A 27,110-nucleotide genomic window follows, 5' to 3' on the forward strand; every position below is an offset into this window, starting at 1 on the left:
ACCTATGCTTGGATGCATTGTTTTTGTTTTTGTTTTGGTTGGCAGCTCTTGTCATCTGGGAATTATGGTAATTTTCATCTAAAATTGCAAACATTTATATATAATAAAAGTTCAAATTTCTGTAATCAAATACAGCCTAAAGATTTCAGGCCGACCTCAAAAATCATTGCACGATTGCATGCCAGTGAATTCTCTGTATTTCTGTGAAGTGAGCATAAACTTCTCTGAGGGGTGGCAAATCACAGAGGAGCAGTCACTTGTGTCTCTATGTTGAGCCCTAATGCCCACCTCTTCCAGTGGGGCCCCATAACCAATACAGGCTTGTTAGACCAAATGGCTCTTTTCTCATGCATTCCAAGTTATTTAGACCCAAGAAAACATTTGCAGGAAATGAGCAATCTGCTGGTGGATGCTGACATGGTTTGGCTCTGTGTCCCCACCCAAATCTCATCTTGTAGCTCCCATAATTCCCACATGTTGTGGGAGGGGCCCTGTGGGAGATTACTGAATCATGGGGCAAGTCTCTCCTGTGCTGTTCTCATGATAGTGAATGAGTCTCACGAGATCTGACGGTTTTAAAAATGGGAGTTTTCCCCCACAACCTCTCTTCTTATCTGCAGTCATGTGAGATGTGCCTTTCACCTTCTACCATGATTGTGAGGCTTCCCCAGCCACATGGAACTGTAAGTCCAATAAACCTCTTTCTTTTGTAAATTACCCAGTCTCAGGTATATCTTTATCAGCAGTGTGAAGACTGACTAATACAGATGCTGACACAGAAATTTGGAGGGAGATGAGATAAAGGAAGCAAGCTATGTGCCTATTAGGAAATTCAGTTATATTTAAAGATCTTATCTTTGGCTTGGCATTGCAAGCATATTTGAATGTGGATTAGTGTGAAAAATAGGGCATCTCCTTCTTGAAGTCCCTTTTTATGTATAAGAGACCCCAAAGCTGCTTAAAGATTCCTACCCTATTTTCCAAACTAAAACATGGGTAACACATGATCTGTCTCCCTAAGGAATTCTTAGGGAGGTACTTTTCCAGGAGGTCAGAATGCTTGTATTTTCTTTACTGTTGTTGACTGTAGAAAGGAGCTTGTAGAATACGAGGAAAATATCAGACATCATGGATCTGTCACAAAGAGCCTGCAAAGTTACTTCCTTCTTTGTACATTTTACCTTCAAACCTACCAGACACATCAGGTTTCACCTAAATTCAGTGCTGGCACTGATAATAATCAACTCCAGGAGCAGGAACTGTATTCTGCAGTTGAATGGGTTGCATAGGGGTGTAAGCCCAAAGACCCCAGAAAAGCAATTTCCTCCAGCCCATTTCCACCATTGCTGCTCTTCCGCTGACAGCTTTGTGAAAGAAGATAAGCTCTCCATGGCACTGTGCCGTCTTAGGGACAGGGACCAGTCATGCTCATAGAAAAGACAGCATGTTTTAAAAATAATCAGAATGAGGGCTAGGCATGGTGGCTCACGCCTGTAATCCCAGCACTTTGGAAGGCTGAAGTGGGCAGATCACCTGAGGTCGGGAGTTCGAGACCGGCCTGACCAACCTGGAGAAACCCCATCTCTACTAAAAATATAAAATTAGCCGAGTGTGGTGGCGCATGCCTGTATTCCGGAGGTTGAGGCAGGAGAATCACTTGAACCCAGGAGGCAGAGGTTGCGGTGAGCCAAGATCGCGCCATTGCACTCCAGCCTGGGCAACAAGAGTGAAACTCTGTCTCAAAATAATAATAATAATCATCATCATCATCAGAATGAAATGTCTTTAAATAAACCCTATTGTGCTACAGTCAGGAGAGGCAAGATGCTTCTATTTCAATGAGCAGATGTTGAGCTAAGAAGGAAAGATAAAGGGAATTCTTAAAAACAAGACCTTTAAATCATTTAGGACCTAAAATCTTTACCCATCTAGAACACACTGGATATGCCTCCATGGTGGCAACAAATATATTTTCCCCATGGCTGTGGAAAGATCGTCACTTTAGGTGGAAAGCACTTGGTGTGCAGTGGTCAATGGTGTGGCCAGTTCTAGTACTGATACTGATGGTATCTCATCCTCCTCATCATTTCAGAGCCCCGCAGCACCTACAAAAAGAATGCACACCTTCCACTGTTTCTAGAGTATGTATAGTACGTATCCCTGGATGCTTCTAAAAGATATTAATATACAACACTTTTGCCCAAAAAGTCCCACACTCATTTATCTGGTGAACAAGTACAAATTTAGCAATTTTAATCAATATTCTTGCAGACAAGTGTGGATATGTATATGCATATATACATATATATATCAAAATTGAGAATTTACAAATAAGATTTGATACATTTAGTCTAGCAGTTGGTGAGTCCATAGAGTAAATCTCAAGTAGGATATATTTATTTTCTTTGGCAGTGTTTTTAGTAATTCGGTTCTACCGCATACAAAGGGACCTGAAGCTTAAATTCAGCTAGTTTTGGAGAAATCCAAAATGAGAAAAACTGAAAGCATGTAGCATTCCATGAAGCGAGAACAGCATGCATATGCTGTTCCTGGAGATACTGAAGTGTCCGAATTTCATGCCTAAAAAGTCTGGAAATCATACTGAATCAGCTGCTGGTTTCTGATGTCCCTGTGATGTGCTATTACAAAAAAAAAAAAAGTGGAGAAGCAAAGTTAACAGCAAAACTGAATCCTGTTCATTGTCCAGGCCAAGAAGTGGGACTGAGTTCCAGACTGAGATGACCAGAACGGCCAGTGTCCATCTGTGGCCTTCCTGGCACCTGGGGCAGCAGGGCTGAGCACGCTGGCTGTCTGCTCACAGCCCCTAGTGCGACTTAGTTGGTGGGACTGGGCAGGGCAAGCTTGCAGCATGATGGTCCTGTGATTACCACTTTCCAGGGATGGAGACCCCACACTCGTACCAGCCCACATAGTAGTAGGGGGTTCCAAAGCCGATGTTCCCAAAGCTGACGGGCTCCTGACGATACTGGCGATAGTAGCCTGGAAGGGCAACAGGAGAGGGGAAAAGAATCAGAGGCCCCTAAACCAACAGGTAAAACTCATCCTTACAGCCTCCTTCAGACAGAAGGCCTCTGGTAAGTTTTTCTTGTGACAAAATGCTACTTCCAAATAAACTGAACGATTTTTGTGTGGAGTTGTCATAGCCCTGGGGAAGGGCCAGGACCTCAGGCCCAGCCCCAACCCCAGCCTGGGGTGGGGTCTTCCCCACCTGTCTCTTATGCCTTTTGGCAAGGCCCAGCTGTAACTTGAGGGCCATGATGGAGCTGGGGACCAGCTCAGGCCTCCTCCATAGGAGCCCAGTGACTAAGTGTAAAGTATTTCTTTAGCCCAAGCAGATCTGTAGAGATCGTCCTGTCCCACACGGGTGTGACACAGCTAGGATGGTGTGATCTCTGTCTCCCCACAGAAGAGGATAATTTTAGCCAGTTGCTAGTCAGCACTCACTACCGGGCAGGCCCTGACCTGGATGGACAACATTGAGCCAGATGCCTGCCCCGTCCTCACAGAGCTCAGGGCCCCCAACTTACCTCTTTCCTCCAAGGCTTAATTCCTGGACTCTGGGGTAGATTTTTAGACCTTTCAAGGAAATCTCTCAAAGAAATCCTGTAGCATTTCTGACCATTTCTCCCTTGAAGTAGGAGGATGCTCCAACCTTCTCAAAACGTTTCTGGAAACTCAGTAACTGCTCTCACACTCTTGGCCCTGTTTACTTTCGCCAAATAAATAACTGCCTGCCCTTCCACCACTGAGTGTGCTGAGTACCCAGCAGCTCTGTTCAGGGCCAGTCCCATGACCACAGTCACAGGGACACCATGAAATATGGATAATGCAGGCACTAGTAACTCTGGGGGACTGTAAGATCCAGAAAAAAAATGAAGAAAGGTGATATATTCTGTAGATTTGTTCTAATAGTTAATTTTATGTGTCGACTGGACTAGGCTACATATCTGATCCAACATTAAATGTTTTTGTAAGCTATTTCTTAGATGAGATTAACATTTATTATTTCATTTCTTTTTCTTTATTTTGGAGACAGGGTCTTGCTCTGTTGCCCAGGCTGTTGTCCTCTTGCAGTCTGGCCACAAAACCAAGACAGGCTTGTAGGACAGACCAAATGACTCTTTGACCCAAAGGCAGCCTAGACCTCTAGATCACTAGGTCACCTCTAGGTCACTGCAGCCTAGACCTCTCCAGCTCAAGCAGTCCTTCCATCTCAGCTTCCTGGGTAGCTGGGACTACAGGCGTGCACCACCACATCTGGATAATTTTCTTATTTTTTGTAGAGATGGGGTCTCACTATGTTGCCTAGGCTGGTTTCAAACTCCTGGCCTCAACCAATCCTCCCACCTCAGCCTCCCAAGGTGTTGGGATTACAGGTGTGAGCCACAGTGCCTGGCCAAGATTAACATTTAAATCACCAGACTGAGTAAAGCAGGTGACCCTCAATAATGTGGGTGGGCTTTGTCCAATCAGTCAAAGGCCTGAATAGAAAAAGACTGGAGGTTCCCCTAACCAGAGGTAATTCTGCCTGCAAGCGGTCTTTGGATTTGAACCGCAACATCAGCTCTTCCCTGGATCTCCAACCTGACAACCTACCCTGCAGATTTTGCACTTGCCAGTTTCCACAATTGTGTGAGATGGTTCTTTAAAATAAATCTATAGATAGATAGATAGATAGATAGATAGATAGATAGATAGATAGATAGAATAGATGGATGGATAGATGGATAGAGAGAGAGAGAGAATAGACGGATGGATAGACAGATGTGAATTGATAGATAATGGATAGATAGACAGACAGACAGACAGATGGACAGATGGATGGATAGACAAATGGGTGGATAGATAGATAGATAGATAGATAGATAGATAGACAGATAGAATAGACGGATGGATGGATAGATAGATAGATAGATAGATAGATAGATAGATAGATAGATAGATGTGAATTGATAGATAACGGATGGATAGATAGATAGATAGACAGATGGATGGATAGACAAATGGGTGGATACCTAGATAGATAGATAGATAGATAGACAAATAGCTGACAAGACAGAGAGACAGACAGACAGAGAGAGAGAGAGAGAGAGAGATGTAGATGGATGGATGGATAGACACATGGAGAGATGGATAGACAGATAGATGGATAGATAGATGCTGGATAGGGAGATAGACAAACAGATGAACGGATGGATGACAGATGGATAGACAGGCAGTTATAAATATAAGGATAGACAGTATGGATAGATAGATGAATAGATGGATGGATAGATACATATATACATAAGTAGATGGGTAGATAGATTAATAATAGATAAATGGATGGATGGATAGATGATAGATAGATAGATAGATAGATAGATAGATAGATAGATAATAGATGGATGCATAGATGGATAGATGGATGGATGGATAGATGGGTAGATGGAGAGATAGATGGATACATACATACATATGTAGATGGATAGATAGGTAGATATAGATAGATGATACAGAGAGAGATGGATAGATGGATGGATGGATAGATAGATAGATAGATAGAGAGATCCTATTGATTGTTTCTTTGGATGAAAGAACCTTGACTAATATGCTTATTTTACTGTTTTCTGTATTTTACTGTATTTTAATTTTTTGAAAATGGGTAATTCATGTAGCTACCTACAGTATTTTTTCCAATCTAAAAATTTAGCAAATCAGAACATCTCATGTCTTGAAAATGCCTGATCACTCAGAGCTGAGTGCATAATGAAAAGTCTAGACTGTATTCAGTTGTTCTGTTTATTCATTTGGAGTCCAAGAGACTTAATAACATTAAATTGTTAACTTTTGAGATTAGTGTATTTGTCTTCACCTTATAACGCCACAGTCAAATAGCTTATACATTACCTCCTGAAACATATCACGGTGGGTCTGCGTGTGTGTTTATCTTTGCCTTCTCTGTACCTTTGTTCATGCCATTACCCCCTCCTTGAGGCTCACCCCTCACCCATACATAATGCAAGTATTTTGTTGATTCTTTATTTTTATTTTTATGACCTTAAGTGCTCCCAACATCCATCTTCAAAAGACAAGCCAAAGGCAGACCTACTGTGGATTTCCCCTCTCTATTAATCCTTCTCTCCCACCTCCCAGGGTAATATATCAGGCACTTGTTTGTATTACCTTGAATGGTAGGGAGGGCTTCTACATAGGACTGAGGCCCTGTTCTTCCATCAAGGTGTGAATCCACAAATTGGCAATGGTCTTCACCTCTTCCCCAGCTGTCTCCAATGCTGTAGAATGTATCTGCATGAAGGAAATGATTGAGTCAAAGACTAGGTACAGAATGTCACAACTGGTTTAAGAGTTTGCACAAGCTTTGGAGACCGTTTGAATGAGCATATTAAACTGTGTGTGCTATACTTTTCATGCCTGTAAATGGTGATAACGGCACCAATCTCATAAAGGTTGTAAGAATTCAGCAAGATCAAAGTATGCTAAATCCTTAATGAATGTCCAGTAAGTGGGAACTACAGCATTAACACTATAGGCAGTTTTGAGTAGACCTTTCTATTCCTTAGTTCTAAAAACAAGGAATGATGAAAACTATGGTAGTTGGAGAATACATCATGAAATTATTATGAAAGGCAGGAAGGTCTATACAAATAGAAGAATCTATTTTCATGCGTAACTAGGAGGGGGCGGGCCTGTGGTATGAGACGCTGTCCATGGTCCTGAGCCTTAGCTGCACAGTAGGACAAACTTGTTTCTCCCAACCCTGGGATATGACACATGGTTATGCAGCCTCTCCTAGGAATTCTGAAGCAGGGGAGGAAAAGGACAGTGATGGAAGAGAAAGAAAAGAGCAGAGAGAGAGAGACAGACTGTGTTTGTTGGGAGAAGCATATACACAGAAATTACTAGGGTTGGGATCAAAGGGGGGACTTTGTTTTGACAGTTTATAAATGACAACTGCTGACAAGAAAAAAAACACTCAAAATATATTTTTGACCAATGACAAAATGCAGACCAGCTGAGGTAAAGTTTTAACAACGTATACACTGAAAAATTTTAAGTTGTGCAAGTTTTAAAGTAAAAAACAAGTTTGCTGTGTAGGTGGGTGAGTGAAAAGCCAGGTGAATAGAAATCGCATTTGGAAGTGTTAGTAGCTCAAGGCACTTGAGTTATTCTTTGTTGTAATCTCCTACCATGATAAAAACAATGTGATTTTTATTAGGACACAGAAGAGATATTATTGCCGATATGTGTTCCACCATTTACATTTTTTCTCTGTAAAGTTGTGGCTGTGGCAGGGGCTGGAGAGGAAACTTTTCCTCAATTATTCCAGCTCGGGCTCGTACTCGTTGTTATTGTATTAGTGGCAAGAAAAAAACCCCTAGATTTCTAACATAATTTTGGAATGTCATAACCAGTCACTATGTCATTCCTAAGACATAGTGAATTTTTCATTTGTTCATTTTTTATTTCCTTTTAGTAGAGATGGGTTTCACCATGTTGGCCAAGCTGGTCTTGAATTCCTGATCTCTAGTAATCCGCCCACCTCAGCCTCCCAAAGTGCTGGGATTACAGGTGTGAGCCACTGTGCCTAGCCAACATGTTAAATCTTTTAAAATATTTTGGGGTTGCCAGTGTAAAAACTAGTATCCTCAAAGTAGAATCTGTAATATTGGTTTGCATTAGAGGCAGAGTGAGCCATAATCATAGTTCCAGCCCTCATAAACATTCCAATGCACCTGTGATGCCAAGTTAGAACTTGATAAAATCAAAATGTTACATACCTTCCATAGGCAACCATGCACAAAGACTTACCTTTCAGGTTGTCACTGAGGAAGATTTTATACCTCAGTGAATTACAAAGAACAACTCCCACGAACTTTCGATACCACGTCCGCTTCACATATTGCCGCCCATGGCAGTCCGTGTAGCCGGGATCATGTTTGAAAGCGAATGGGATCCAAATAGGCTCACCGCCTTGACAACACAAAACACACCTGCTAAGGGTAAGCACTCCACGGTGTGTCTTCTCTCACAAAGTGCCAGGAAACTGGACTTCCTTCCTGGGCCTTCCCTTCCTTGAGGGCTTTGTTTTTTGTTTGTTTGTTTGTTTTTGGGTTTTTTTGTTGTTTGTTTGTTTTTGATGGAGTCTCGCTCTGTACCCCATGTTGGAGTGCAGTGGCACGATCTCAGCTCACTGCAACCTCTGCCTCCCGGGTTCAAGGGATCATCCTGCCTCAGCCTCCTTGAGTAGCTGGGATTACAGGTGCATGCCACCACGCCCTGCTAATTTTTGTATTTTTAGTTTCATCATATTGGTCAGGCTGGTCTCGAACTCCTGACCTCATGATCCGCCCACCTTGGCCTCCCAAAGTGCTGGGATTACAGGCGTGAGCCATCATGCCCGACCTTGCAGGGCTTTTTTGAGCAAAATTTTCCCATCCTCCTTCTCCTTCTCTTTCTCTGTCTTTTTCTGTACTAAAGTACATTTGGGGCATTATTTTTATCTGAACGTATTCAAAGTATTCACATTTCAATAAGGGATTCTCAGAGTTAAGAAGTCTTTAAATGGCAAGGAAAATAAGCTGCAATGGCAGATTTGGTCTTTTGGAGCATGCCATCCTGTCCCCAGGTCCCTCTGCATGGACTCCACTTCTTGCCACTCAGAAGACCTGTTTTGCACTTAAGCAACAAAGCTTTCTCAATTTCCTTGAAAAACAAAGTAAAACTTGTTGTTTTACTTGTTGCACTTTGCTACCTTTTCAGTGATTTAAAATATTCAAATGAATCACGAAAATAAAGCATCTGTTTCATAGGACTGGCTACTCCATGATGTTTTTTCATACATGTTGATTGCTATGGCTCTATTTTAAAATTCCCAGATCATTCTTTCCCATAGAGTAAAGAAGATCAGGATGAAGAGTGAAAGGAAAGCATAGAAGTTGACAGAAAATTGTGAAAATGGTCCAGACTTTCTAATTGTGTGTAACCACAACAATCTCATATTCAATATTCAACCTGATTACCAGAATGTCCAGATTATCAAGAAGACAGACTTACCTGGAGGCCTCACAACAAGCAGAGGATTATCTGTAGAACGAAAAAGAAATAATGGACTTGGTGCCATATTTCACAATCATGAAGTTTTTTAAATGGTTAGTGTAACTGAAAGAGCTAATCAAATCAGAATAAAGAAAAAGATGAGATTTGATAGATGCCAATGTTTTCCTTGGTTTTATTTTCTAAACATTTCCTTTGGAGAAATATTGTTTTCTAGTTAGAGCATGTTGCTATTTACCTAGAAGCTGTGGATCCCTGAAAATAATAAGGTTTTGATATTATGTATTACAAAATAATTAAGTACTTATTTTAAAAAATTGTCTACCTTTAGAAAACAGTGTGGTGGTTTCTTAAAAAGGTGAGCATACACCTACTATACAATCCATCCATTCCACTCAGTCATTTATCTAAGAGAAATGGAAACATATGTCCATCCAAACACTTCCACATAAATGTTTATAGCAACTCTGTTTGTAATAGTCAAAAAGTAGAAACAACACAAGTGTTTCCCAACAGGTGATCTGACTAGGTAAACAAACTGTAGCACAGCCATACAAGGAAATACTGCTCACTAGTAAAAGAGAGTGAACTGATACACACAACGGTTTGGATGAATCTCAAAATGATGATGCTAGGTGAAAGAAGCCAGTCAAAGGAGTTCATACTGTATGAGTCTACTGATACCCAAATCTAGAAAGGGCAAACTAATCTATAGTGACAGGAAGCAGATGAATGGTTGCCTATAAACTGGAGAGAGAAGGGGCCTGGGAAAGCTGCATTGCACAGTAGCAGGAGGAAACTGTCAGGGAGATGGATATGCTATCTTGACAGTGACAATGGCTTCATGGGTATAAGCACAACTCAAAATATACTAAGATGTACACTTCAAGTATGTTCAGGTTACTGTATGGCATTTATACCTCAACAAATGTAAAACCCATCTCTACCTTAGCCCAAGTAACACCATTTAAGAAAAATACGATACTAGCTTTTTAAGGAATTCTGCTTCAGAAAAGTTTCATTTTTTTTGTTTTTTGGTTTTTTTTTTTGAGATGGAGTTTCGCTCTTATTGCCCAGGGTAGAGTGCAATGGCATGATCTCGGCTCACCACAACCTCCACCTCCTGAGTTCAAGCGACTCTCCTGCCTCAGCCTCCTGAGTAGCTGGGATTACAGGCATGTGCCATCATGACTGGCTAATTTTTTTTTTTTTAAGATGGAGTGTTGCTCTGTCGCCCAGGCTGGAGTGCAGTGGCGCAATCTTGGCTCACTGCAAGCTCTGTCTCCCGGCTTCATGCCATTCTCCTGCCTCAGCCTCCCGAGTAGCTGGGACTATAGGCACCTGTCACTATGCCTGGCTAATTTTTTGTATTTTTGTAGAGATGGGGTTTCACTGTGCTAACCAGGATGATCTCGATCTCCTGACCTCATGATCCACCCCGCTCAACCTCCCAAAGTTTTGGGATTACAGGCATGAGCCACCGTACCCGGCCAAAAAGTTTATTTTTATAAAATGCCATGAACTAGGTAAATCTGGACGATTCTTTTTTTTTTTTTTTTTGAAAAATTATCATACAGTAAATTGCTCTTTTATGGTATATATCCTATGAATGTTCACGCCTGCATAGGTTCATGGAATCCTGCCAAAATCAGCATGCAAAAGGTTTACATCACCCCCAAATCTCCCTAGGCTGCACTTTGTACAGACCATTTGTTCTGATGCCCTCTGCTATCCACAAAATAGAGGGACACACCATAGCCATAGGTGTCCAATGCTTGCTTTGCTCCCCTGCTCTGAACTGAAGTTCAACAGTCTGCCAAAAACATCCCAAATACCCCAGGGCAGGTGGAGGGAAACAAACAAAATGACACCAGCACAGAAAACAAGACCTGACCTCATGGCACAGCCTGTATCACACACTACATTTACTTTCTGTATTAATTTTCAGATTGTTATGTTTGGCAAACTCCATAATTCACTGACTTTATCGTTTTCTTGTTGTTCCTGTTGCTCGCCTAACCATTTTCAGCAGAGTAGCACAAAATGAAGGAGAAACTTGAATAAACCGATGGAATAAAGGCAGATGACCAGAGCAAGTAACTGTCCAATTTTCATGTGTGTGCGGCTCCTCTGGGAGCCCACTGAAAGCGTTTCCTAGAGAGATTCTTATTCAGATGGTAGGGTGGGGCCTTGCGTTTTCCTCACCCAGCCCTCGGAGGCCATAAAGAATGAATTAGGAGTTTTTCTTGGAGAAGAAGGTAGAAGACAGCTGTTTTATCAAAACTTTAGATTGCAGCTCCAGAAGTTACGTGTGTATCACTTTTACTCTCAGAAAGATTTCAGATCGGAGTTTCCTGATAGCTTTTTGGATTTGAAATTTTTAAAACATTTTTTTCATGTTGATTCTGATAGTTGCCAAGGTCCACCTTGTTTTTAGGAAATGCAGTCATAATCACAGACACATCCCTTATTTTAGCAAATTAACCACAGATAGTTTTCTCTTGCTCTTTCCTAATTACTAACAGAAACATATTTCTTAAATAAAGAGATGAAAACATGTTTGAGGTCCTTTACCTACATTTCTGGTATAAAGCATATTCTTAGAAAAGATTTTATGTTTTCATATATTTTGACTCAGTAGGTTTTTAAATCATGACACTTAAAAATATCTTCCAATGACCCATTTTCTGGGATCAGGCTGCATGTAGAAGATCATCTAGCCAAATGGAAGCTGGGTGCAGGGCTGGCTCAGCTGGGTTGCTCTGAACTCAGCCTGGCTTCCTGCATGGAAAAGTCTCCAGGCCAAGAACTGTCACAGTAGCTGGCTCTGCATGTGCTACCTTAGACCACAGGCCATAGGAACTGTGTTTTCAGAGGCAAACTCTCACTCTATCACCCAGGCTGGAGGGCCATGGTGTGACCACAGCTCACTACAGCTCAACCTCCTGGACTCAAACTATCCTCCCTCTTCAGCCTCCTGAGTAGCTGGGACTATAGGCATGCATCACCATGCCTGGCTAATTTTAAAATTTTTTTGTAGAGACAGGACCTCCCTGTGTTGCTCAAGCTGGTCTTGAACTCCTGGTCTCAAGAGATCCTCCCACTTTGGCTTTCCAAATTGTTGGGATCACAGGCATGAGCCACCACCCCTGACCAGGAACATTTTCTTGCAGGGACTGAGAGCTTTGCCCACCAGCACCCCAAAATGCAAGGGCATGCTCTGAATGATACTGCTTGTAAGACTGAATGATATTGTAATTAACCTCTCAATATTAATTAAAGATATCTCTGCCTTCTATTAAGGGGGCATCCAATGTCTTGGCTCATTGGAGAGGCAACTGCCTGTCAGCCACATGACATGTGTGTTCTTCAGGTGCTTGCAATAATTTTTTTTAAACTCTGCAACTAAATTTTGTACAGATACAGTCAACTCTATCTTTCCCATGTTGTTGAAATCTAGATTTTTTTCCTTTCATTGGAATTTGACCTTTCTGTTCCTCAGAGAGCCCATGAAAACTACTTTTAATTTTGTTATCCAAGTTTTAATCTAGCACAAAGCAAATAATGTTTACTTTAGAAACAGATATCCAACATGAGCTCATTAAATAGAAAAGTAAGTATTTATTCTATTGTAGCCATCATTCTAGATTATTTATTTCATTTTTTAGAAAAGTAAAACAAATCAGAATGTGAAGTCATTCATACCTGATTCGGTGACAAATGAGACCGAAGGGCTGATAGGTCCGTAGCCATGAGGATTTTGTGCTTGCACTTTAAAATAATACCTGAAGTTGGAAGAAAATATATTTTGAAAGAAACGTGTATTTGACTTCTGTGTAATGAAACAGACTCCCAAACTGCTGAACACCTAAACTGTGACAGGCTTTGAGTTCTAATTTTTGCAAATGCACACAGCACTAGTGACTCTTCATGTTTTTTCTGAACTTTCTCAGTTTTGAATAAATTCTCTAAATAATACAATTAACATAGCAGAGATACACGGCTAATGGCAATAGAAGGGACATATTAGAACACAGGTTGCTTGGTGAGCATGTGTTCCTTCGTGCTAATGGCAATAGAATAGGGACATATTACAACACAGATTGCTTGGTGACCACGCGTTCCTTCGCATCAGGACTGTCCCTGCTCTGTGCAGGCTCTCCTGAGCTCATCCCTGGTGAGACGCTCCTCTAGCCCTGCTCTCGCTTAGGTTTAAGACTCTAGTCTCCGCTTCAGTTCCACAGCCTGGTAGAGAGAGGGTGGTGGAGCAAAACACTACAAAGCGGAATTCAAATTATAACCTAATTATATCCCTGGAGTCCATGTAGAAGAGCAGGACGTTTGCTCCAGCAACCACACAACTTAAGGTTGACAGGGAGAGGATGAACTGGGCTGGAGGCTGCCTCTTCAGTGAAGCTAACACGGCAATGGTGTCTTGGGTGCATTGAGAAATGCTGTGGTTGGCTCTGAAGCTGGGAAGGGACCACCTTAAAAGTCATTGAGTTATGAGCTTCTGCACCTCAAGGAAAGAGAAGCGAGTCCAAGAAGGGAAAGGGGGAAAGATCCAGAGAGAGAGACTTTTCTGTAGGGCTAAACTGTGTCTTGGAAGAGCGAATGTGCTGGAAAGCACGCTGCCTGAGTCAACTAGCTCATCTGGAGGGAGACTGAGTCTCGAAGCATCTTATTGGCAGTCTTGCAAGCAAAAGAAAAAGAACGGTGTTTAGAGAAGTAATAAAGACCAACACCACACTTGTGTCCCACTATATCTTAATCTTTGCGCTTTCCTCACCTCTTGATTCTAGATATTTTACATGCTCTTTTAGTGCTTAGCTACTTACAGATGAAGAGAGAGGTAAAGAATCCCTGGTGGCTCTGTCATTTTAGAGAGCTCATAAGGGATCTCTTCTCTAGCTTTTGGCCAGTAAGAATGTCACACTTAAATGTTATAAAATTATTTATTTGATTAAGTCAGGCACACAGATTCTATGTACTAATTAAAATGCACTACATTTTTAAAAAGTGAACAATTCATATTCAGAGAGCAAAGGGTTATTAGGCCTATTGCACCAACAGCCCTGGCCTCAAGCCTTCTGAGCTGCTGGATCACCAAGGCCGAGACAGGCCTCAGAAAAGAGATATTTTACTTTGGGTTTGATTAAACAGAAAACAAAGAAAAGCCATTGGGTAAAATTAGTCTTCCTAAGCCATTTGCATCTTATTTAGGAGTATTCTTTTTTATTGCCATTTAAATAAAAAGATATGCACAATTAAGAACATATGAGTTTCCAAATCTCAATTCACTCAGCAGCTCGTGTTTTCCCAGTTACGCATACTTTTATGCAGTGGTTGTGGAGTTATTTAAGGCAAAACTCTGCAGGCAGTTTGAGCAGTGGGTTTGGCATACATTTGTAGTCCTGGGCAAACTTTACAGACACTTTTTTCACTTAAAAAAGGAAATTAAAACATAAGGAAGGATGCATACTTAGGGGCTCCATGGGACACTTTTGCTGAGTAGTCAACTTTATGGAGGGAAGTGCCTCTATGGAGGTGGCAGAAGGGTGACTGATGGGCTGAGAAGCACTATTCAGATGGATCTGTTTGTATCAATTTTGTTTTGACACTGAAGCCTAAATATTCTCAAAATCCACCTTCCCTGTTGACACAATGATTCCAGGCCTCCAGAAACTCACAAGTGACCATTCCAAAGACATATTCCCATTAGAACCTCACCTAAGGTGTCAAAGTAAATTTAAATATGCTGAGCTGAAAAACAACATGAAATTATGCAAAAAGTAACATTCCATTTTTAAAACTCACATGAAACTTTGTCGATGGGCTAAAGTATACATTTCATACTCTGAATAGTCTCTGTCTCAGCCAAGTAACAAAAGCAATCCATGCCTCACCCTCTTAAGCTTCTGGCACCTTCTTTCGAACAGCCTCAATTGTGACAAGTCTGTGTGTTTTAAGTATGGATTTAAAATACGCAGACTCCAAAGAGTTCTTTGGGACTCTGTCTGGTGTCTAAGGTAGACAATGCTCACTTAAAGTCAAAAGCAAGATCCAATTGTAAATAACCAAAGCTCACTTTTATTCCCTGGCCCCTCTTTGGGGTAGACTGACTTCTAGTCTCCCCTGGATTGACTCAGAAGCTGGTTTCTCAAGCGAGCCCCCATGAGGACTGAGACGACCAAAGTGAGTTCCCTGGAGATGATCTGCATTCCAGTGACACAGGGGAAAATGAGTGTCCTTACATCACACTTGCACTTTCCTAGCTCTAAAATTTAGCAGCTGCTCAGAAGGGTTTTGAGGAAATGTAGGAGGAGCTGTGAATGTCTCTACCAGAAGAGCACATAAGCAGGTGGGCACCTCAGGAGAGGCAGATTAGCAGCTGCAGCTCCTCCTCTGCCTCAAGGTGCTGAGTGTGTGTGGGGCCAACCCAAGGGCCCCTGGCACTGTCTGTCCTGCTTCTCCTCAACCTTCCTCCAAATTGGCCTCCTTTGTTTCCTAGGGCACACCCTTCTTTAAGGCATCCTCTCTGCTGGGAGCACAGCCTACTCTGCAGGATGACTGATTCTTATGGTTCAGATTTTACTTTCCCAGAGAACCTTGTCTGACTCCCCTCTGTATCCCCAAGCTCACAAAGAAAAAATATCCCCCCATTATATACTCTCAAAGCATGGTGTACTTCTCCCTCACAACACCCACTCAGGGAGGTTTATATTTATGTTGGTTTTTTAAAATCTGCCTCTTCTACCAGACTGTAAGCTCCTTGAGGGCAGGGCCATGTGTATTTTCCTCAGTCCAGCCCAGATGTTCCACCTCGCACTCAGGAAGTGTATAGTAAGGACTGACTGAATGAGCCGTGCACACTCTCTAATACCTGTTGAAAGAATGAGTAAACCATCGCCCTACATAACCCTCCTGACATGACTCAAAATTCAACATCAGTCTGGCAGCAGAAGTTGTGGAAAGAATGCTAGACTCGGCGAGTCAGGAGGCTGTGATTCAGATCCTATTGTAATTAGCTCTGTGGCAAGGCCTCTGGAAGGCCTCTTTCTGCTTTTTGATACTGAGGCTGTGCTGCAAAAGCACTGTCACTCTGCACACGCAAAAAAAAAAAAAAAAGGACATTGACTCCATTTTCTCTAAGTTTCTTGGTTTTGTTTTATCTAATTGATTAAAAAATTAATTTGCCATTACTACTAGGGAAAAGCAAAAAAAAAAAAAAAAAAAAAAAACTGCTTTCTCAGCTTCCTGGTTTACTACTTGCTTTTTATTTGCCAAATCCCAAAATTCATAATAATTTATGAAAGCTCAGCTCAAGTGGGCCCAAATGGCACGTTAAAATGTCTTGAGGAAAACTCACAGCTCGTTCAGTAGCCTTTCGGTGCCCACGGCTGGTGTCCAGATTCTATCCCCTTTACCACATGCCTGTTTAATGAGGGCCATTTTGTTCCAACCTCCTCCATGTTCCTCAGCCTGTGTAGAAAATGAGAGGCCTCGGGTGTGCCATCACCTCACTTAGAGCTCTTTGCTAAGCAAATATGGTGGCTCCCCACAACAGAGGTCTGCTGGACCCATTTGTACCAGCTTGTGAGAGCCAGTCATTAAGTATTCAGGAACCCCACAAGCCCACAGTAGCTTAAAATTGGCCACAGGTGGGAGTATTTATACCACAGAAGTTGGCTAATGGTATCAACCAGGGAACTCTTTTTCCAGAGAGCCAGTTTACCAGCACACCACTCTTGACCATCAAGTGCTTGGTGCTTTCCCACGCTCACCCGCCCAGGAGCTTTCTGAAGGTCATTACCACCAAAACCAGAAGGCATAAAAGGGGAATGAACAGTCACTCTCTTTGTGCCCCTGGGAACTAGTTTTGCCTATTTCACGCCAAGGGCCATAAACTCTGGCTTCCAAAATGACTCCCTGGCCAGCCATGCCTAGTTTATGAAGGCATGCTTATAACCTCTACCAATGTGTAAAATGCATCTTTCTTGAATGTTGTGAACCTCTACATCATAGAGTTTGGGAACCAGTTCATTAAAGTGTTCCGTGATTGCGGCTCAATTTTCGCATACGAAGGTTACGAGGCCTAGTGCCACAATATTGGGGATGAAAAATGGACCAATTCTTTCAACACAGAGAACAACTTTTCTTTCCCTAATGGCAGGTAGTGTTTAGGTAAACAGAGAGGAAAATATAAGCACAATAGCCTAACAATGACAATACATACAGTCATTTCTTCTAAGAAACTTATACGCATATGGTAAGCACGCATTGACATTCTACTAGAACTAAACAGAGTATTCAAAGAAATCACAAAAACATTTTGATTCCTCCCTTCATTTCCAACCAAAGCATATCAGCAACTATGCACACAGCTCTAATCTTTTGTTTCTAAATGACTGACACATCATACCTCGTGTTGGGCTTTAGGTTTTCAATGGGCAAGTGAGTTACTGATGAAGCTTGAGTGGACCACTTGTTCCTGATGAAGTCTTCATAGGATGCACTGTAAACCAAGTAACCTGAAAATGGAAACAGGAAAGAACCTAATGGGCACCAAGAACCAAGTCACACACAAGATGTAACCCACTGAGGACAGGAGTGAGGCAAAGCTGCAGATGCAGCTCCATGTGGGAACTGCAGGAAGGAGGGCACGCAGCACTGTAGGACAGGATGGGATGTAACACTGGTACCTTCTGCTGAATCTAGATGGGGATGACAAAACTAAGACACTTCCTGATGACCTGCTGGCCCCCTACTTCTCTTGCTCATTCCCCAGCTTTCCCCATCGTCTCAGAACTCATCACGTCTCATCTTGACCACACACAGAAAAAAGAAGCAGAAGAAAAAACCAGTACCCTCCACACACGTATTTAAGAACTTCCTATTGCCCTGCACAGGAAACGAAGAATGTTGCTGGTGGATGCTGTGCATGTGTGTGGGGCTGAGAGACCCCAGATGCCCAGGGGTCCCATGCCCATTTGGTGAAGGCTGTCCTGCTATTTCTCATTGCTGAGTATCTGTGCTGCCCTTGCCCTCACGGTCTAATCACAGCAGTGAGGCAGCTCTTCTTTCTATTGTCCAACCTGCTCTGTCTTACTTGCTAATAACAGAGCTCAGTCGGTGTGCCCTTGGACCCTGACACCTGCCCAGGCTTTACAGCTCTCCCAGGAGGCAAAATGAAGTTCTTCCCACAGCTCAGCACATCCCATATCCTAGGTCTCTTATGTGTACACAGAAGGAGAAAACATTTGTCAAGCACTTCCTTTGTGCCAAACATTATGCTAACTAGGTACTCTCAATTGAATTTGATTTGATTAATCCTCATGATCCTAGTATGCAGGTATTGCCTTCCTCATTTTGCCACAAGAGGAAACTGAGTCTTAGCAATAGGTTAAATATCTTGTCTAAGTTCACATGTATTGATTCATTCAACAAATATTTATTGTGCAACTACTAGTTGCCAGACATTATACTAAGTGCTGGAGATAAAGTGGTGACCAGGAGTTCATGAAGCAGCAGGGTGCACTGGGAAACAGAATTATACAGCCGGGTTGAGCGCTCTGCAGGACCAGTCCACAGTGCTGTGAGAGGGTGTGTAGCGGGAGCTGGCCCACCATGGAGGACCCAAAGAGCTTCCCTGGGGTCACAATAAAGGAGCTGGCATCTGAAGGATAAGAAGCAGATAAGCTGTGTGGTAGGAGGTGAGATGGATTCCAGGTTGTGGGAATTCTGAGCAAGACACTGAAGAGGGAGGACCCAGGAGAAGGCAGTGTGGCTGGAAACCATAAGTGGCGGGAAGAGAAGGCACGAGCTGAGGCTGAAGCAGCACAGGTGGGAAAACTAGGCAGCACCCTTGGACCAAGCTAGGCTTTTGCTTTTCATTCCAAAAGAAAGGGAAAGACAGTTAAGACATTAAACCAGACAATTAGGTTTGCATATTCAACACATCTCTCCTGTGCAGAAGGCAGAATGGACTGGGTATGGGAGTGCAGATGTGGATGGGACAGTCTAGTTAAACAGCTCTTACAGTAGCCAGGTGAGAGGTGGCAATAGCTTAGAGCACACCACCAAATGGAGAGAAACAGATGGGTTCAAGAGGAATCCAGAAGGCAACACTGACCAGATTTAATAATGAGTAGAATATAGAAGTGAGATAGAAGGAGACTTGAAGATGCCTCAGGCTTGAGCAAATGTGTGGAAAGTGGGACAGTTCTCTGAAATGGGAAACATAGATGAGGGCCAGATTTGGGAATGGGAAGGATTGTCAGTCTTATTTTTTTTTTTTTTTTTTTTGAGACAGAGTGTCACTCTGTCACCCAGGCTGGAGTGCAGTGGCGCAATCTCGGCTCACTGCAAGCTCCGCCTCCCGGGTTCACGCCATTCTCCTGCCTCAACCTCCCAAGTAGCTAAGACTACAGGCGCCCACCACCGTGCCTGGCTAATTTTATTGTATTTTTAGTAACACGGGGTTTCACCATGTTAGCCAGGATGAGTCTGATTTTTTATACACCAAGTCTGAGATGCTCTGGAGACATCCCAGTGATGACATCAAGTGATTTTACCATTTGCATCTGATTTTACTATCTGGGGCTCAGAGGAGAGGATTGCCTGGCCTTGAGATATAAATCAATGACTCATTTCTGAGATGAATTAAAACCATGTGCATGGATGAGACTCTGAGAGGAGAGAAGACAGAGCAAGAAGAAAAGAGGCCCCAGGACCAAGCCATGAGAAATTCCACCACTGAATGTTGTACAAGCCTGGGAGGAGATGAAGAGGTTGAGAGAAAGCACACAAGTTAAGAAGGAAAAGATCAATAACATCAAATGTACCTAAGAGGTGCATGTGATTTTATTTAGCACCCTACGATCTGATTAGTGTCACATCACATGACACTGATTAGTGTCACACAAATAACAAATGGGCAATCTGGGCCTGGAAGCCAGGTGAACTGGACCCTGGAACCCTCCCCACACTGTTCCCTGGAGGAGAGTCGTTGAACCTGGGAAGAGTTGCTGCCCTCCCCACGGCATTTCCCCTCTGGCACAGTGTAGTCAAGCCCTGCATGCTTCAGCTGGTGCTGCACACAATGGCCCACCCCAGAGGGGACGGAGGTCACATGTGTGCCATGGAAACCCGGCTTCCAATGGAGTTGGCAAAGCTCAGACTCTTGGACCTCTGGCTTCCAACAGAACCCCACGACTCCCACGTAAGGGGCTGGTTTCTCGGCTGATCCTGTGTCTGGGTTTTGAGGGCTTTGGGGTTTTGATAAGGCGCTTGCTGAGCACAGCATAACTCCTGATTTCTCTGTTGTTCTCATCAAAACCAGTCCTGAAAGTGGCTGATGAGCTGGTCCTGAAAAACTAAGAGGTCATCACATTGGTGATTTCCCACAGAATCACTCCTAATAAAGTAATAACTTCATTCTTCAGGAGAGATTTGGGAAAGCAACAGGTTGCAGGCAGGAATTCTAGGAGTTTCACACTGTTTGAGCACCACCTCATTACACATTGACTTGACTGCTTGTGAAAGAAAGAATGGCAGGTGAAAACGAGCAGAGCACACAACATCCATGTAGCCAGCAGGATTCAGATGCCCTGCAGGGGGCCCGATAATGTGATGCTTTGTTTAAGTTTAGGATGTATCCACTTGGCTTAGTTGTTCTGCAGGTGAAAGAGCCGGTGTTTGGTTCACTAACGGATGACAAGCTGCCGTTATTCTCTCTCTGAGCCTTGTGGAGTCTGGTGTTTTCCCCCACACCACAGGGCGTCATATGCTGCAGTGTTCTACAGTAATCAGCTTGACAGGAGTTGGCACAGCTCTGTGTTGGGAGTGCCCTATAAATACCTCATCCATATTATTTATGCTAGTGTCGTGAGTACTCATGATTAGGGCTCTGAGGTTTCGTTTCGGATGAGGTGCAGGGTGGGGCATGTGAGGACACTAAGGCTTTAGGGAGCTTTGAACGGCTTAGAGCGCCCTTAAAGGGCATGGGTGTTTCAGAAGCCCGACCTCTACAGGACAATACAGAAATTACATCTGAATTAAATCTCAGGGACATTTGTTGAGAGTTCCCTGAAAGCTCCTTCTTCACTGCAAGAACCCTTGAGGCACGTTTAATGGGGCCAATGCACTCTCATTCTGCAGCCAGTGTTTCTTAGAAGCCCCTTGAATCAGGGTGCAGTGATATATTTATGTTAAGTAATATCTGTTATGCAAGATGTCAAAAGCTAAACAGCTTAAAGTACGGTTTTAAATTATTTTTTCTGTATGCTTTCTTGCTTGTTTTTAAAAATTACCATTCACAGAAGTGTGTTCAATTAATAAAAAGATTTTCTGGCTGTTTGATTACAAGCTTTCCTCCTTCCATTGATTGATTTGCATTCTATTCAGAACACCACGGACTTCACAGCAGTCCATGTAGCACCTACCCAGTACTGTACTTTTAGTTCCGCTAAAGACTCAAACTCCTTAATCCCACACCCTCCCTGCACCCCAGGCCTTTCAGTCTCACCTGGCAGAACACCCAGAAGCCTTCTTTTCTATGTCCCTTATTCTAGCATTTGCACTGCTGTACAAATTCCACAAGAGAAGATGCTCTTTGGATATTCTTGGACACATTTTTTCATTGTAAGATATAATAGTGGGAACACCAAGACAAGCACTAGAAATTTTGAATTATACAAACTGCACTAGCACAATAATGGCAGAGAATGTTGAACTCTGACCTCTAATACGACTGCTACCTCCCAGTCAGAGACACACACAGCCACAGCCATACTTCTTCCTCTTGCACAGCTCAGAGGCCCAGAAAAAAAAATTTGCAACTATTCACAGAAAACATCAATTCTCTTTCTGTAAGAACTTAAATTTCAAGATGTATCTTCAAATATGTCCTTGGCAGAGTGAACTTAAACATCTCACAGGCCAAGGAGGCTCAAGATCCTTGGGCATTTTTTCGTCACCTCCAATTCCCACATAAGGAACCGAGAAGCACCCAGATTTGTCTGGAAGCACCCAGCAGATGTGAAAGGAGAGAAAGAGGCAGAGACACAAGCCCAGGGCTGACTCCAACAAGGGACAGCTGTGTGGCCCAGTGGGAGCTCATGGTCACACTCACTGCAGGATCTGATCCGGTAAAGAGCTAGCTGAACTCCCTGGCCATTTGCAAGATTACAGGATGTTAGAGATGTAGTGATGTTTTGCATATGGGGAAACCAAGGCCCAGAAAGATGAAGTACTGAGCTCAAGATCATGCAAATCAATCTGGGACGAGGATTTACAACTTCTGACTTCCATCCAGTACTCCTTACCCTACCCCATGAGGCTTCCATTGTTGCCTATATTTCATCCAGTTGAAGGAAGACAGTAGATGTCTTCCTTCTAGATGGGTAGCCATCATCCCATTCATCCATCCAACCTACTCATCCATGCATGCACCCATCCAGTCATCCACCATTCTTTATCGTCCACATTTCCCACCTACAGATCATGGGAACTCTGATATCTGCCTAGGACACACCTGTGACCACATCTCCCGGGGTGGCTTTGTCCCAATCCACAATGACAAATGAGTGGCAGCCTTCCACGGCCACCACGGTGATGTTGCGGGGAGAATGCTGGGGAGGCAGGTCACTCTTCCTCAGGTCATTAGGGATGATTTCATCCAGGCTGTCTACTTGGAAGTGATCCAGTGCATCAGTCAGAGAGCACGGGGCTGATGGGTCTTTATTTAGGTATGTCACGTAAGGAGCTGGAAAAGAACAGAGATATCCAATTGGATTGCTGGAGGCTTTTTCTGGAGGCAGAAACACAGCATCTGCTCCACAGAATCAGACCCACCATTCAGTCTCTCCCTGCTGGACAGAGGCCCCATCAGCCTTGATGCCAAGCTCAGAAACACACCCCCAGCTCTCCTTAATGGACCCATGTGTTTATGTCTTTCAATCCGGTCATTCCAAAAGATCCTATTGCCCCATCGACATCAACGACTATGCCTTCAAAGGGGTTTTGAGAGATCATGAAACTATAATTCAATGTAATGTAAGCCTGCAGCTCTCTGCCATTCCTGTGCCCCAACATTTGGAAAAGGGTGAGTCAGGCCCACCCAACACTTTACTAGTGCTCTCTCAACACAGTTCATTTCCTTGACTATCTTGGGCCCAGGAAAAAATGTATACTGATCAAGACATGCAGCCTTTAGCCTCAGCCCTGGGTGGCCTTCCCTAGAGCTTCATAAACCCCCACAACAATCTGAAGCATCTGTGCATAAGGCCAGGCCTGAACTGCTGTCTACAACATTACTGCTCAGTATAACAACAGCTACTCACATTTACAGATGGCTGAAGATTTTTCTACATACATTATTTCAGAGGATACACGGTCCTGGGAGTAAGGCAGGATATGAACCGATGGCCTCATGTTACTATCTCTCCTACCAACACTGAGAGTGCTCACTATGTAAGGATCAGACAGGAGGCTGTCACCCCCAGCCCTTAACTCTTTCTATTATATCCCACTAAATTAGAAATGTCAAGGACTTGGGATTGGGGTTTTATATGTGCAAAACTCTCAAGTGATCTCAAGTAACAATGTCTGGCAATTTCTGAAGATTCCACTGTAACTTTTGGGGCTATGTTGTCATTCTTAGTGGCTATTTGGAGTGAATGCAGTTTTTAGCTTCTCTATTTGACTTTTGGGCAAATAATGAAATTAAGGTAGAAGTCAAGAAGTTCTTTGTAACTAATGAAAGCAAAGATACAGAGTCCCTGGGACACAGCTAAGACAGTGTTTTCTAAAAATTAGTTTGAAGTTAGGCCTTTAGAACTTGTCCATGGGTCTTATCAGGAAGTTTGGGGAGTGGGCTCCTATGCTTTAGAGAGTTGTAGACTTATGAAAAGAGCCAGACAATAATAAGCCTTCAGCATTCAGAGGAGTTCTGTGGAACAGCTAATAATAGCACAGAAAGCATTTCAATTCCCATCATGGAACTGCCAGGAAAGAAGTCAGTGCACACGGTAAACGCAGCCTGGCAGCTGCATACCAGAGACCCATGTTAGTGTCTGCCTCAGGAACGCCACCTCAAATGAACATTCTTGTTCTTCAAGTATGTGTGTTTTAGACACTCAGTCACTACATCTTGGCTAGCAAGAGTTGTTCTCTGCTCATGGCAGAACAGTTGTTTTGGAAACAGAAAAGTGTGATCTAAGTTTAAGCTGTTACTTGTCTCCACTTAGTAACATACTAATCCAGCTGTCTCATTAATGAGGTTCATTAAGGGCATGGGAAAAGAAGACTTGCAAGACTTAACGCAGTTTAGTTTCACAGAATTTCCTACTGACACCGTTTTAATTACTGAGAAAGAAGAGGAAAATGAATTTCTAGATCCCAAATCCTTGAAGCTAATGAAAGTGATAGGAAATAACAAAAGAAAAAAGCTTCCTCTCCATGATACTGTAAGCGCTAGTGGCTCAATTCAGTAAGCAGCTAACCTTTTAGGAAGAATTTAACAAACAGTACACACACAAGGCCCAGTGGTAAGTCTTGTCGTGGATAAACTGGCTACAACAAAAACACTCATGTTCCCTGGTCCAGATGGTTTTTAAGTATTTCTTACTCTTAGTCTATGCAAGGCAGCCTGTTTCAGCTCTCCTCTGCTGGACTCCAAATCCTCCCCTCTTCTGATTTTGGCAGAAAGTAAAATAATACATATCTATACACGACTGACTCACTCAATCATCCCCAGTGGAAGCTTCACTCTGGGAAAACTTCTCAAAATGCACTGCCTTGGCCAGGCCAAGAGATTAGTAATGCTCTTCTTCAAAGACCAAAAGTTAAAAACCCATGTTTCTCTGATTAACAACATTATATTTACCAACAAATCGTTTCCTTCCAGCCAGATCAAATTGTTCTTCAGGAAAGGAACTGATGGCGCCTTCTTCTGCGATGACCCCCGGTGTGGTAGCAGTGGTGGAAGGTTGGGTGGTGGTCGGTGGCCTTGAGGTCTCAAATTCATAATCTGAAATGATATGAAGGCTCTGTAATTGGGCACTGCCAGAAAAGGAGCACTTTCTATAGTCAAATGATACCTTCCTAACATTCAACTATAGGCTAAAACCCAGACAGACACACACACATGCACACACAGACACACACCCTAAAATAAATGCTATGCCCAAACGTAATTTGTCTCTACTAAAATACCATTTCTTCCCATTTCTGTCCCTGCAGAAAAGAAGCTGCAGACAGAAGAGAGAAGGGACAAAAAGAAACACATATGACCAGAAAAAATGGGGTTTTAGACTCACAACTGGAGTCTAAAAATGGGGTTTTAGACTCACAACATTGTAGCTCATGGCACTGGCCCAAAGCCTTGCTCTACCTGCATAATGTTCCCTTTTAGGAAATAAAAGATAACATCAAAAAATAAACTTGAATTTTTTTCATAAAAAATTTTTTTGGCCAGGCATGGTGGCTCACACCTGTAATCCCAGCACTTTGGGAGGCCGAGGTGGGCAGATCACAAGGTCAGGAGATTAAGATCATCCTGGTCAACATGGTGGAAGCCCATCTCTACTAAAAATACAAAAATTAGCTGGGCGTGGTGGCGTGCACCTGTAGTCCCAGCTACTCAGGAGGCTGAGGCAAAAGAATCGCTTGAACCCAGGAGACAGGTTGCCGTGAGCCAAGATCATGTCACTGCACTCCGGCCTGGTGACAGAGAGAAACTCCATCTCAAAAACAATTTTTTTTTTTTTTTCTGTGTATGAACTTTTTCTGGGCATGGGGGATGGGATTAATCCTGCCAAAACAACTAATCCTTTAACATTTGAAAAAGAAAATAAAACTCTGCCTCTTTTTCAAACTCTTCAAAGATAAGAAAGATGCCTAATATTTTCAAAGGTGCTAAAAAAAAAAATCTTCGTTTGCTTTCTAACATCTGCTGTTTTTCTTTAAGTCAGTTTTTGTTTGAAAACCTTGGGATTAAACCACTACATCAAGCTTTATTATGAATAAATAACACATCAAAGGTGACATTGTTTGCACAGTTGTGATTTAAGACAATTAGAGCTATGAATAATTGCAGAAAAGGTGGACCTCAAAAGTGAGAATCCTGAGCCTTGGTGTCAAAGGCCGGCACTGGATGTGGACAAGATTCCTTTAAGAACTTCTTCAAGTTGCAGAGACAACTTCCAAATCACACAAAACAATCACAAGGTCCTAAGTGTAATAATACCATTAGTTACCATTTATTGAATGACTCTCCCAGATGCTGTCCAAAGCACTTTGTATTCTTAATTTTTAAAAAAAATTTTTTTGAAATGGGGTGTTGCTCTCTCACCCAGGCTGGAGTGCAGTGGTGCCATCACAGCTCGAACTCCTGGGCTCAAAACGATCCACCTGCCTCAGCCTCTCAAGTAGCTGGAACTACAGGTGTGTGCTACTATATACAGCTAATTTTTTAATTTTTTGTAGAGACAGTGTCTTGCTATGCTGCCCAGGCTGCTTTTGAACTCCTGGGCTCAAGTGATCCTCCCTCCTTGACCTCTCAAAGTGTTAGGATTACAGGCTTGAGTCACTGTGGCCGGCCTATGTTCCTAATCTTACAAACTTACCCTTGAAAAGATTCTATGATAAGAAATCAACTGATCTAAGCATCACATATTTTATGTAATTAGAAAAGGAGAGAAAAGAAAGGAATAAGAAAGAGAAGAGCCAAGTAAGGAAGTTGGACTTGGTTAAACCAAGTAAGTTTTATAAATGAAGGTTGAAGGGGAGCCCTGATGGATAACTCCAGAATTCCTTGGGCCTAAGGAGGGTTGGGAGGGAGGGAACGGGGAGTACAGGGACCAAGTGGGAATCTGCATCTGCATGTTAAGCGCACTGTTTTTCTTAGATCAAATAGGCATTTGGGGGTGACTTGGAAGCATGGGGTAAAACTACCCTTCCCTAAGCCAGCCCTCAGCATTGCTACCGGCCCAAAGCTCAAAAGGAAACTTCCGTCAAGATCATCCATTCAA

At 42.8% G+C, this 27,110-nt stretch overlaps 1 protein-coding gene across 1 annotated transcript in view; it reads right to left on the bottom strand.

Moving 5' to 3' along the window:
• Positions 1-2,223: 2,223 nt before the first annotated feature.
• Positions 2,224-27,110, bottom strand: part of FNDC1 (fibronectin type III domain containing 1) — a 102,860-nt gene continuing 77,973 nt past the window's right edge. Inside the window, exons 16-23 of the mRNA XM_033234900.1 lie at positions 24,965-25,108; positions 22,613-22,843; positions 17,501-17,609; positions 12,784-12,863; positions 9,079-9,108; positions 7,834-7,995; positions 6,187-6,309; positions 2,224-3,000 (exon numbers count right to left, since the gene is read on the bottom strand). Coding sequence (XP_033090791.1) covers positions 2,885-3,000; positions 6,187-6,309; positions 7,834-7,995; positions 9,079-9,108; positions 12,784-12,863; positions 17,501-17,609; positions 22,613-22,843; positions 24,965-25,108 — 995 coding nt within the window. The 3' untranslated portion in view covers positions 2,224-2,884. The remainder of the gene's footprint in view (positions 3,001-6,186; positions 6,310-7,833; positions 7,996-9,078; positions 9,109-12,783; positions 12,864-17,500; positions 17,610-22,612; positions 22,844-24,964; positions 25,109-27,110) is intronic.

Source organism: Trachypithecus francoisi, unplaced genomic scaffold (assembly GCF_009764315.1).
Source record: "Trachypithecus francoisi isolate TF-2019V2 unplaced genomic scaffold, Tfra_2.0 Lachesis_group15, whole genome shotgun sequence".
In the NCBI taxonomy this organism is placed as follows: Eukaryota; Metazoa; Chordata; class Mammalia; order Primates; family Cercopithecidae; genus Trachypithecus; species Trachypithecus francoisi.